Here is a 13,250-nt window from a genome sequence, read left to right on the forward strand (position 1 = left end):
GGGGGGGGGGGGGAATCACTTAAACCGTGTTCCACTGTTTCCTTGATTAATAATACTTAGCAAATATTTGAATACTTACTTTTATGCAACACACTGGCTAGGAGACAGAGGCAGTTTAGTAAAAAAGGACTTTGCCATTTAAATCCCAGTTCTGCCTTTTATTTATGTAACCTTGAGAAAGTCACAATGAATGAGCCTCAATTTCCTCTTCTGAAAATTGGAATGATATCCATGACAGATACTTCACTGAATTGCTATGAAGGATAAAGATGATATTGAAGGTTGAAGAGTTTAAGAAGTTATAAAACACTAAACAAGTAACAATATAAACACTATCATCTGTTACCATGGAAGATGCAAAGCAGTTTAAGACTTCATCCATGCCCTCAAAGAACTTACATTCTCTCCCATATTGTCAACTGAGCAGTTGACACTGGGTTCTGTCCTGTCAGCTGGGGTTTCCGAAATGAAATGAAAAAATGATTCACTGGATATTGGAAAGTATTACAATTTCTATTTATATTTGTAATATAAAAATAAAATTGAAAACCAACTTCCACTGTTATTTAATATACAAAGCAACACTGATGCCCCCACTCTGTCCCAATATCAGATGTTCACCTGTTAGGCACATTGTGCTAATAAGTACCTACAAGATGGTTAGGACAAAGCATATTCCCTTTTACATGGGCCTGCTTAAACTGACTTAAGCATCTTACATGACTTAATCAAGCTAACTCTCACAAAATAAGTGGCTTAAAATATACTAGTAGAGAAACCACAATGTGTAACACTAATGATGTAAACATAAGAAAATGGTAAGGCTTACATTTGCCCTATTCCTCCTATGAGTTCTGTCAGTCATGTTAAAAGATAAAGTTTTTAAAACATGTTTTGAGATGGTTCCATCACTGTGATACTCACTTTCTAATCCTACTCAATAATAAAGCAAATGTTTCAGTTAAAATTTATCTATTAAATTGTCATCATCCCAATACCACTCAGTAATTCTACACCCTTCTAAACCTAACACTTTCATACTTTTAACAAAAATGTATCAAAACCTACTGAACTTCTTTATTTAAAAGATTTTAAAACACATTAGAGAATTGTTTCTGAATGTTGAAAATTTGCAGTCATGAAATTGTTAATTGGTAATATTGCTTTTTAGCAATAAAATCATGATAATGACCATATTTCACATTATTTTTAAATGATATCATTATGAAATATTTTGGTAAGGCATGATTTTGTGACACCAATAAATAAATCAAATGGTACTTAATCATTTAAGGGCTGGCTAGTTAGGTCAGCTGGTTAGAGTGTGGTGCTGGTAACACCAAGGTCCAGGGTTTGATCCCTGTACCAGCCAGCCACCAAAATATAAAAAAAAAAAAAAGAAAGAAAGAAAAATCATTTAATATTTCGTATGCTTTATAACAAACATTAGCATAGTCATACATATATAATTTTTTAAATGTATCTATATACACTGTGGAATACATAATAAAAAATTTGGACATCTAAGTCTAAACCATCAAGATGGTTCACCATTTCAGAAAAGAGTACCTTTCATGAAATTGAATAATTTAATGATAAACCATATATATGGAGATATTACACTTCAGCAATATTGAAAAACAAAGAATGTTTATTCAATTTTTGCCCTTTGTTTACTGTAGGTGTCTATGCAAATTAACCACTTCTATTTGCTATCAGGTCTACAGTGTGAGTAAAAGTTTTTAGATGGCAACAAAAGAGATCAAAGCAAGTTTTACTAAACTGTCCAAACCCATCCAAGGGTACTATATCATTCCTCTGAAAGAAACCAACTTCCCCATGTCAGTTCCAAGCATCAGCTCTAGTTTTCCACCTACTAACTAGGCTGAACCACTTATTTTAAAAGTTGAATTTGAATGAATTGTAAAACTGCCAGGAAATTGTAATAGTGATAGCAACCAAATAATTTCCAGCATTTTACTGAAAGAATTGGCAGTTAGATTTACATGTGAAAATGGAGGGTCATAAATTTGCTTATTCCCAGTGCTGAAAATTAGTTTAAATTAGATTTCAACCAAAATGTACATTCCAGAATTAGCTAAGAAAACTACAACTTACCACTCAGCAAAGTAGTCAAAGTCCCTGGGCTCATTTCTCACTTCCTTGCTCATAAACTCTTAAACAATGAGGTTGGAAGAAATCTCATGCTCCTCACTACACTTAGTAGAAGTGAGGTGTAACCTGCAGCATTCCAAGCTAGTACAAATCATTGGTTCTCCAGGCTTTGGGAAACTACTGCAGTCATAAAGCTTGCTATTTCTCTTGACAGCTAATTTAGTTTCCAGTAGTTTTAAAGTTAGAACTTTACTATTTTTAACTTTGAGCCCTATCTTGGCCTCTGTAGGCCCACAGGAAGATGAAAACATAAACAGAATAAAATTTAAAAGGCTCTCATCTCTTTTCCACTAAATCAACAAATATGGCCTGGGGGTCCACCATAGCTTCTAAGGACACAAAAGTAACAAAATTTCCAGAAACACAGCAATAAAATATCAATGATACATTATTCAATTTTCTTTTACAAATATTTATTGAAGGTCTATTACTTATCATGTATTATGCCATACACAGGGAATAAAACAGTAATACAGAGTTGATCCCTGCCCTAATGGAGTTTAAAGACCAGAGGGGAAGACAAACAGGCAATTAGGACATAGAATGCTAAGCGTTATTATATTGTGGGGCCTTCTAACACATGTATCTGCAATTTCATACCCAGTAAGTCTTCTCTTCCATAATCGAAACATTTAGATGCAAAACTACCCAGAGACACAAACAAAAAGAGGCTTTAGTAAACTGTTTTAAATTCCATATTAAATACATATCAGTTGCTTTGGTGGTTATTTACATCCTGAAAATCAACTTGAAAATATTCAACCACTTTAGAACTCAGCAGGCAGGTAACCTAATAATAATTTTTACAGCAGAGAATAAAAACAAGATAAATATAGCACCATTTCTGATTTGTGTTGCTAGAATCCTATGAAATTCATTCTTTGTAAGGTGGTATAACTTGCAAAAAGTATGTGAAAGAAACAGAAGTGTGGTTCATTTTCCAAGCACCAAGTTCGATGTGCGTTAGGTATGGAAGACATACAGGGAGAAACACAGATTTCCGGTCTGAAGATACGCTACCAATTAATCCCATTACAACACAGCATGAAATTGGAGGTACCTGCAAAGTGCAATGGGAACCAAAGTAATCACATTTCTCTCACTAATGGAGAGAGCTAGGAGGGTTTCACAGAGGAGGTGGCATCAAGGTCCTGAGTGATGAAGAATTTATCAGGTTCAGAAGTGAGATAGAAAAAAAGTATCCAGGTAGGAGCAGTCACCTATACTATAACTTCGTCTTTATGAGAAAGATCTTCCCAGAATAGCAGGCGAGTACCTCCGACGGTATAAAAAGTCATCTGAATCAATAAAGTAATGATGAAAAACTACTAAAGAAAGATTCTTGTATTCGAGCAGAGATGCAGGAGAAAAGTCCACCCAGACAATATGGATTAGGTGTAGTCCCACATTTTAGGTTTACCAAGGGTAATATGAGTCATCCCTAAACTAAGTGAGGACGAAGTCATCCACTGTTTAACAGGAAAGAGCTAAAAGATAGCAACCAGTGTGAACAATAGTTTGAGAAATGTCAATTTGGCAAGGGCACTTAATTTGAAGTTTACTAAGCTCTCCTTCCAATTTTTGAGACTATAAAAGGAGAAAGTAAGTTTTTGTCTTAAATAAAAAGACCCTGGTTTAGGCAAGAAAATGAATAGCCTTGTTGGTAAGGAAACCCAAACTTCAAGGCAATTCTCCTAAGACTTAGACAAGAACTAATGCACTACACATTCTATTCTACTAAGCTAGTATTCATGATGCTTACAGACTGGAATTCACCAGAAAATCTACCCAAATGTAACTATAAATACCATTTACTTTTTTGTAAAATGGCTTTTCTTTCACTCTTTAGCCCCAGGGAAGTCTTTAGGCTTGAAAGACTAGTTGTAGCATTTTACATTTAGAAGCTGTGAGAGCTTAAGCACTCTGAGACTAATTTTCTGTATCTGTAAAATCAAACTAGTAATATCCACTTTATGGAATTTTTGTAACTTACAGCATGTCAAGTTCTTAGCACAAGGCTGGCACCTATTATTTTTTATTTTTTTAAAGAGGAAGAAGAAGTAATATTAACTATACCATCTTTCTGGCCAGAGGTACTGCAGGTCTGTAATCTGCAGAAGGATACTCTATAGTAGTCTGGCTTATATGAGAAAGCCTCTTTTTTATTTCCCTTCCTTTAAATATTTTCTCCACGGGACAATCTTCCCTCCAATAACTTGTACCTGTCTATCTCAATAGATCCTGAAGCCTTATTTCCTCCTTACAATAGGTTCTTGGGGTTCCTCAAGGTAATTAAGAGAAAGGAAAAGCAACTCAGGAAGAAACAATTTAAATGCAAATAAAATTTGCACTGTGAATAAAACGAAACACAAAATTCAAATCCTGACCAGTTTAGAAAAATGACTGCAATAGAAGAGTATTCAAAAGAGAAAAAATACCCCTTATTGTTACATATTGTTCCTTTTATTAAAAAGCTGAACGATGAAACCACCTAAGACTTTATCTCTTCCAGTCATTTTTTCTTTCTCCTTCACAGTCTCTGGTTGTTCACATTCCAAAATGGCGGTTACTGCTTTCCAAGGAAATGTTCAGGAGGGCAGCTGTCTTGGAGGTAGGTCACCAGGACTCCTGTGCATTTTACATGCAAATAAAGAATCCAGAATGGACTGCAGCTGCGAGAGGCCTCTGCTAGCTGCTAGAGGTAGGTCCACTGCTGCATGCTGCTCTGCCTCAGCCCCAAAGTCTGTTCGTGGCTGCAGTTTTAAAAAAGCCCCTCAACAGATGCTCTATTTAATAACTACAAGACAAAAAACTAGGGTTACAACCAACCAGGATCATACTGTCTCTTAATAACATTTAATCATATGAATTTCTTTTAAGAAAAAAAATACCAGCACTAATATTTGAGAGCCTGGTATTTTTTTTAATGCTATTTAAGACATTCACAAAAAGCTGCCATTCTCAAGCTGAATGCTTAAGCAACAGATATTGCACATGTAGCCAACATGCTTAAGCACATGCATCTGAAAGTAACTGCTATTGTATAAACCTAATATAATTCTGAAATGTACTTAAGAAACAGACAACATTCTAGCAACTTAGACACATTATACCTCACAAATTATAAACGTAGGCTTAGTGCTGCTCGGATCCATATATCCAGGCTATTTATCCCATTTAGAGAAAAAATAATAAATACCAGGGCTTATCTTTTCTACTGGTGTCTCTTTAACTGGGAGGAGGAGTGAAGAAGTTTAGGACAGAATTTCATAAACTGCATTCTGAAAGTCACCATTTTCTTTTTTCCACAAAAAATAAGGTAATCTATTTTGGGAAAGCTTTCTATCATATCTTCCTCCTAAGCTACCACCATGCAATATATATAAGATTCTGAGAATTTCTAAAATAAAAATAAATAAAAGCTATTTAACACATTCTACACTTATTCCACTGCCAGAAAGAGTTGAAAAGTAGTTTATTAGTTTCACAGCTCTAATGCACACATTGACCCATTATTATTAGTGGCTGCCTGGAACAATCTTTAAAGCTTAACAAGATGAAGTGACACAACCGATGAGCAATTCCTACCTGGCAGACGTGCTGGCCACTGCTGGTCCATTATAAAGTTTGGAAAAATGCTGATACAGGACAAGGCTATGATGCTTTCAATGTCTGTCCCCAGTTCCCTTTTTGTCTTTTTTTTATTCAGTATATTTTGACATTTACTTGTACATATTTGTGGGGTACAGTGCATTGTTCCCATACATGCATATACTGCACCATGATTCACTTAGGGTAGAGTTTACCTTTTCCATAACTCACTTCTAGTACTTAAGAGCCAAATAAAGGAGGAAGGAAAAAGGGAAAGAATGTTATGTTAAAATGCAAGTGTAAGACTCTACCAACTTTACTATCTAGCTACTTATCTTTTCATCAAAATTTTAGACATCTAAATTTATGGATCCAGTGTGAGCAGTGATTTAAACATCTATCCTGAAAACGTGAGGAGAATGTAAGGAGTGAAAAAATACCCTCCTCTTCCCAGTCAATATTCTATGTTTTTAGTAGAAGCCAGTTTTAAAAAAGATAGATGATGTCTCACAGGGATAAGTGATAGGTAGGTCAATTTCTCTGAACAAGTCATCTTCTCTACTGGAAGACAGACCTAAAATGCTGGGACCTGACATGGTTTTCTCTTGAGGGAGTCTTTTCAGGAAAAGAATAAGCAACCTGAGGCAGCACAGCTACTCTAAGAATGTGAACTAAACTTGAGTCAACCTTTTCTTAACTGAGTCTTTACCTTGTTGGGTTCATATCTACTTATGTTATAAGTATACTTATGTTAACAAGTATTATTCTTAGGAGAGTTAATTTGACCTGTGCAAACAGAAAATACTAAAGTGGAAAAATCACTCATAAAGTAGTGCGGGAAGTTTAGAAGTAGCAGATAAGCAGGCTCAAGCAAGATATCCATAAGAAAACCATCTCTCCAGTCTCTCTCTGTTTATTCTCTAAAGAATAAACAGACATAAATTTGCATAAGCTACCAGGGAGAAAGGAAGCTTGCTTTTAATAGGAAGGTTAAAAATATTTCAGTAGAGCTCACCTAGTTTGTTCCTCAGATGTGGCAAATCATATATCCCCACAGTTCCCAGCTGCATGAACCACTGACTGATAAAATCAGTGACATCCTACAAAGAGTTTACAATGGTAAACTGAGTCATTGTGTTGAGATTAAGCATCATCATGAAAGAAAACATAGTCAGGCATGCATTAAGTGCTAAACTTCTGACACTTCCCCTCAATTGAGATATTCTTAAAACTTCAAGTTGTTAAAAAAAAAAAGAAAGAAAAGGAAAAGTTCTAAGCTTGATGAATCCAATCTGTACTTTTAAAAGTACACTTTATCTCAATAACATGTCTTCTAAAATTGTTATATCTTAAAAATGAACCCAGAAAGCACAATGGGAAAATGGCACAAATTCCCAAACCCTTTAATGTAGAAATACAACTGACATTTCTGGCTGTTGTGACAAGCTCGAAATTTAAAAATCACTAGCACACAAAATGGGCAATTAAATCCTCTGGAACTGATTTCTCAACATATTATTCTTGCTTTGGGAAGCCACCTGCTTTAGAAACACCTATGGTAGGTTTTTTTGCTTTGTGAGTGGGTTTTTTTTTTTTTAAGCTTATATAGCTCTATTAAGATTAGACAGCCCCAAACAAGAGCTCAACTAGAAATCAGTGAGATTTTCTTGACCACTGCCTAATACAGTTTCCAGTCATGAGGCTAGTTTCACTTCTCTGTATTTTCTTCAGCCCTTGAGTAGTTAAATCTTCAAAAATAAAATCTGACTTGTCTTGTCTACTGCTCCCTTTCTAGTCAGTTTCTTTTAGTGCTTCAAAGAAAGTGAAATGAGAAACAATAAAAGCTTAGAAAGCCCATTCAACTTGAAGACATTCTTTGGAGCTTACTCTGTTTCACATGACTTCCTTCCTCATGCTCATCATAAAAAAATGAAGGAAATACATAAAAGCATAAAGAAGAAAAAATAATCACTTATTCACCCATCACATAAAGTCAGGAATAATGAAGCATTTTTACATTGTTTTGTTGTGCTGTATTTTATACAAGAGGTTGGCTGCTTTTAATATGAAGGTACTTTTAAGAGGTGTAAATTTGCTGGAGTGTGCCAAGTATAACAAATTGGTACATACTATTAAAATCTGATAGTCTTAGAAACTGGCCTGCAGATAGTATTGTCCTCTGTTTTGGCCAGCACATTGGTTTAAAAACAAATTAAAATTAAATCCTTCTGAAGAAAGTTTCCATTTTGTCATAGGTCTAATTATTCCTTATTGTTTTGCACCAGGTTGTTTCAAGTGCTTAGGTACCTGCCTGGGTGCTCCCTAAATGCATCTGGGATTTTTTTGTAGCCTCCACAAACTGTTCAGGTATTGAAATACCAGCAGGAAGATAAGCAGCGAAAAGTATCTTTAAAAAATATATATCTAGTGCTTCCTGCCCAACTCAAACTATGCAAAGGAAGTTTTAGAGGTTTATTTCCTTCTAAGCTTTTATCTAAATTGAAATCACATGCGAAAGAAGATAGGGCATGCCTAGTCCACCCCCAATTTCTCAAGAAGTTAAAACAAAGTAAAAACAGGCTTAGGTACCCCAAATCATGACAAATGCTCATCTTTCAGATGAGGTCTGAATAAGGAGAACTTAAGCAAGTTCCTAGCAATAGGAATGGTATCACAATTGCTTCAAAGTTGGAAAGCAGAGAATGCCAAGAACTTTGTGTCTGTCCTATTGAGCTGCAGCCTGCTACAGGGGAGGAGGTAGAACAGCAGCCTAAGGGCACACTCTGCATTTATCAACTACTCAACAAACTCTAGCAGGAACAACAATGAGAATCTGATGACAGCCTATCTGAAGAAAGTAAAAGGAAGCAAGTGGGAGGGTCCAGTATGAGTCAGCAGAGAGATCTAGAAACCAAATTGATTTGTAGAATAACAACGTACAGAAGAAGGGTGGCAGGTTATGCATGGCAAAAATTTGTCAGATATTTCTATTATGGCAGCAGGTTAAGTAGACTGTTGTAGTTTACATAAGACATTAAAAGTTGAATAGAAAATACTAAAGTTTTGATGAGTTCTCATTTTTAAAAATAATTTTAATTTAAAAGATACTTTCTAAGTCTGTAGGAAAAATTCTCATGTGCTTTACTCACTAAATAGGCTTGTGTTTTTCCTGAGTGACACACCCCTCCCAGCATGGTTTCCCTAACACACTGCAGGAAATACCCTGGTACCTGTGGTAAAATCCAGCAAACTTTTTGTGTTAACAAATATCGTCAAAAGAGTTTGACTTTGCTATTATCTAAAGTCAACTCCATTCTATCATTTTTTAAAAAAATATTAACTCTGCTTTCCATCACTCTTGCAGTTGGACTTGCTACAATAACATGTCATTTTATCACTTTGCAAAATATGTTTATCTGGAACTACTTGATTATGTTAAGTTTTAAAAATAAGTATCTTATGTATTCTCTGCTTATTAAATTATGGTCTTTATCACCAGATCTACTAACCAGTCAGAGTAGTTGATTTTTTTGCAGGAAAAACAGAGCCCTGTCAATGGTTCTGTCAATTAGGCACTTTAAAAGACATACTGAAATCAGTAGGGTAGGAACACTCGTCCTACTGTCATGCCTAATAAGAATAAGCTTTGACCAATGCTATCCATAAGCATATGATCAGGCAAGGCTCCACCCTACAGTGGCACATATATTGACTTTCCCACTTAAGGTTGAGAACACTTACAATTTTATTTGTTATTAAGTGGTTTTCTATTGACTTGATGTGACAAATGTTCTGAGGCTACAGCAAAATACGAAATACAGTGTTATACTGTGATTCAAAAGAAATACAAAGAAATGTTCCAATTCCTCATTCAGATACCAGCTATTCCCTCTGTCCCCACTAGCTCTGAACTCCTATTTCAGCTGAGAATAAACTGATGAAAAATAGTAAGAGAGAAATTGCCTACCTGGTCTATTTCTGATTATTGTGTCTCAGTTAATTAAACGGTGATTTTAAAAGTTCCCCCACCAGTTTTTCCAATACTGCAGAATTCAAGAATGAAGTTTTCTAAGCAAAATGGGCAAACTCTTTACTCATCTATCTCTCTCACTTAAATGAATAATTTATTCAATCTATTTTCCAACTGAATTTCACTTCGTTCATTTTCATTTTTTTTTTTTAAACAAATATCAACTAAGTGTGTATTGTGTGTCAAACAAGAGAGGAAGAGGAAAAAGAAAAAGATGACAACCACTATCAGGAAGTTATGGACAAGGCTCACGGTAAGTGGTAACAATTGCCTTGAATATCTTTCTTTAACTCCATAAGCAACTGATTCTTCTAAGGTAAATAGCCTTAGAAGGGCTGTAAGAAAGTAACTATGAGAGGTCTGCAAAGCCTGAGGCTAAACAGAATGCAGACCAAGAATTATATTCAAGTTGCATGCATCTATCACATACATACTACAATTTTAAAAATTCATATAAATTACTGTTATTGTTTTTTAAAAGAATACAGTGTCTGGGGGATGATATTAAAAACAGTTAATAAAAGGTTAAGCATGGGCTTCAGCTAATCAAATGAACCATCAACAGCCAGCAAGGATAGACTGGTTCCCACCAGGTGATTATCAAACCAGCCAATCCAGTTGAGAAGAAGCAACGTTTTCCTATCTTTTTTCTTTCCTTTCCCCACCCCTCCATTTTAAAAAGAGGTTCTTATTAAGAAAAAAAACAAAACAAAACAAAAAACCTTGCTGAGAGTTATTATTCTAAGAAATATGGTTGGCTCAGGTGGAAGACCATTTCCTGTTGATCAATAACAACTCATGTGAGAAATTACAACAAATTTAGAAGTTAGGCCTTTGTTGGAACTTTGTCTTTTCTCACTCAGACTCGTTCTCTACTTTCCCACAAATTCCTGTAATTTGCCAACTCTTACCAGATGCTCCAAAGGCTGTAAACTCTTTCCCATGAAAAAGTCTGTATTTATATTATATGTATAATGAGAAACAGCTAATTTCAGGCATGTGGATCCAATTTACTTGAACAATTCAATACTAAGCTTATAAAAAAAGAAGGCCCAACTTCAGAAGAACACATGGGATGAACTGCAATCTGTGGGAAACTATTTTAACCCAGAGTGTGTCTGTAATTGGAAGCAGTGTGTTAAAATATAATGGACAACAGTTCTTTCTTAGTAAGAGAGGACAACAAGCTGGACTGGATGGTCTATCTTTTACTTTAATCAGACCAAGGAAAATTTTAAAATTAAAATCTGAAGGTCTCCTAATCAGAAGAGGCTTCAGATATCAAATCACTGAAAATGTAAATGCATTTTCCAACAGAACTAACCTTAAAAAAGGCAAACCATTTGTAGTCATTCAACACAATCTCAAAGCCTTGGTTGTAAATGATGGTGAAATGGCCAGAATGGCCAAGGTCATCATAGGCTGTATCCAGCTTCTGAAGGTGCACCACTACTTTTTTTTCTGTTGGTCCTAAAGAAAAGAAAATGCATAATAAAGGAAAATTATTTGGACTTCAATGGGGGAAAGAATCTCCTCAATTTCCATTATTTGATTGAGCTGCTTTCCTTTCATGCTACCTAATTTGGGCCCACAGTCACCCTTGAAAAGAAATCCATGTCTCCACCTGGCTGCTTATGTACAATCTTGGAGGGGTCTCAGGCAAGTCTGGAAAGTGAGAGCTCTCAAAGATAGAGATAGGCCATGTAGCCCAGGCAGAGAAACCCCAGAAGTATAGCACCCACCTTTTCAGAGCATCCATAACTGAAGAAGTTTTTCTACTAAACAAAATGAGGAATGGGGGACGTTGAAAATTACAGTCAGAAATGGGGAGGAGATAACATGATAGTCAAAAAGAGAATATAAAAATAAAGGGATAAAGAGATTAAAACATAAAAAAGGACTAGCTGTCAAATCTTGAGGAGGATAATGTGTTAGGTCCAGGAGAAGACAGGAAATGATCTGTTGATAGACCAAATGAACACGGCTCTACAGTTTAGAACCTCAGAATCTGAATCCTTCCAAAGTATTGAGCAAACTCAAGGTTTCTCTCCTATAAAATTAATTAGTGCTTGTAGCAATTAAACATTTAACCTTCATAAGATGAGGGTTCAAATCTGTGGGTGTTTTTAATTACTAGATTAAGGTCAAGATAGGTTTACAGGCAGAGGCTGCCTGAAAAGGGTTCATCTGTGTCCATCTGAAGAATTCCACACTTCGGTTTTTTCATGTTTCAAATTAATGCTCTGACATGAGAGATTACATGTGACAGGGCAGTGAAAATCCTGATCTTCTGCCCCACCGTCAACTGTTAAAAGAAAAAACTGGTTGTAATGTCCAGGACTACAAAATGCCATAGTCATTTAAAGTTAGACAGTTAAAAAAAAGTCTTTTTTAAGTAACAAATGACTTGACAATATTTGTTCTGCTGATAAGGAAATTATAGCTGATAGCTTCACTCATCTGCACAAATCACAGGTTGTAAGGGTTTGGGCAGAGCAAGAGGGTGACTCTTCTGACCCATGATTCTGTTTTCTTCTCCCCGCTTCACTAGATTCTTTGACCGAGGGGTAGCCATGTTATCTGAAGGATTCCCGACTACCCCCAGTGTGTTTAAACACTAGATATTTATGGAGAGCCTTCCATGAGCCATGCGTTGTGCTTGGCTCTGGGCACTTCCAAATATAATTACTGGGTAAAGAGGTTTTGTTGTTGTTGTTGTTTTTTAAAGGCCTTAATATACCTTCCTGAAATACAAGAAACTCTGGAGTTGTACCAAGAATTTTGTACAACCAGTAGCATCGACACACACCCAACATCAAAATCTCTGGGCACAGGGCTCCTTCCCAAAACCTAACAAAAGGAGAAAGCATCTTGGTATATTCTTGAGAGTCCTTGAACCCATTTGTCTTCACCAGGACAATAAAACCAAAAACCTGTCAGATTGGGCCAGGGAATTAAAAGATCTCAGCTCTTAACTCTCTTCCAAACCAAACAAACAAATACAAAAATTAAGTGAGAAAAAAAGTTCCTGAAAAAAACGTTGAAGCACCAAGATAACCAACACAGTGTGAAGTTAGCAGTTCTCAGCAGCTCAATTTTAACTTTGGGACCCTGGCGCGGGAGAAAGTACCCCAAGGGACCCGGAGTCCGCCTACGATGCTCCCCGCCACCTACGAGCGTCGGCCTGGGGTCGGGGTGGGGGGTGGCGTGGACGCTGCGGGAATTCGTGCTCAGGGTCAGAAAGCGACCTGGAGGAGTCCCGGGCCGGGGGCGCCAGCGGCTTACCCATGACCGAGCAGTTGACGTCGCGCTGAGAACCGCCGGAGCCCACCTGGAACACCCAGGTGCCCAGCAGGTCAGAATGGGTGCAGTTGGCAGGTGTGTCGCCCCGCACGGTGCGGACCCAGGAGAGGAGCAGCAGGAGGGCGGCGAGCAGCGAGCGGGGCCGGGGACC

General features: G+C 36.6%; 1 protein-coding gene across 1 annotated transcript in view; it reads right to left on the bottom strand.

Moving 5' to 3' along the window:
- Positions 1-13,247, bottom strand: part of CTSC (cathepsin C) — a gene marked incomplete at its 5' end in the record, with an annotated part of 32,819 nt that extends 19,572 nt beyond the window's left edge. The window contains 2 exons of the mRNA XM_008584720.1: positions 11,121-11,266; positions 13,082-13,247. Coding sequence (XP_008582942.1) covers positions 11,121-11,266; positions 13,082-13,247 — 312 coding nt within the window. The remainder of the gene's footprint in view (positions 1-11,120; positions 11,267-13,081) is intronic.
- Positions 13,248-13,250: the final 3 nt, after the last annotated feature.

This window comes from Galeopterus variegatus, unplaced genomic scaffold, assembly GCF_000696425.1.
Source record: "Galeopterus variegatus unplaced genomic scaffold, G_variegatus-3.0.2 Scaffold3346, whole genome shotgun sequence".
NCBI lineage: Eukaryota > Metazoa > Chordata > Mammalia > Dermoptera > Cynocephalidae > Galeopterus > Galeopterus variegatus.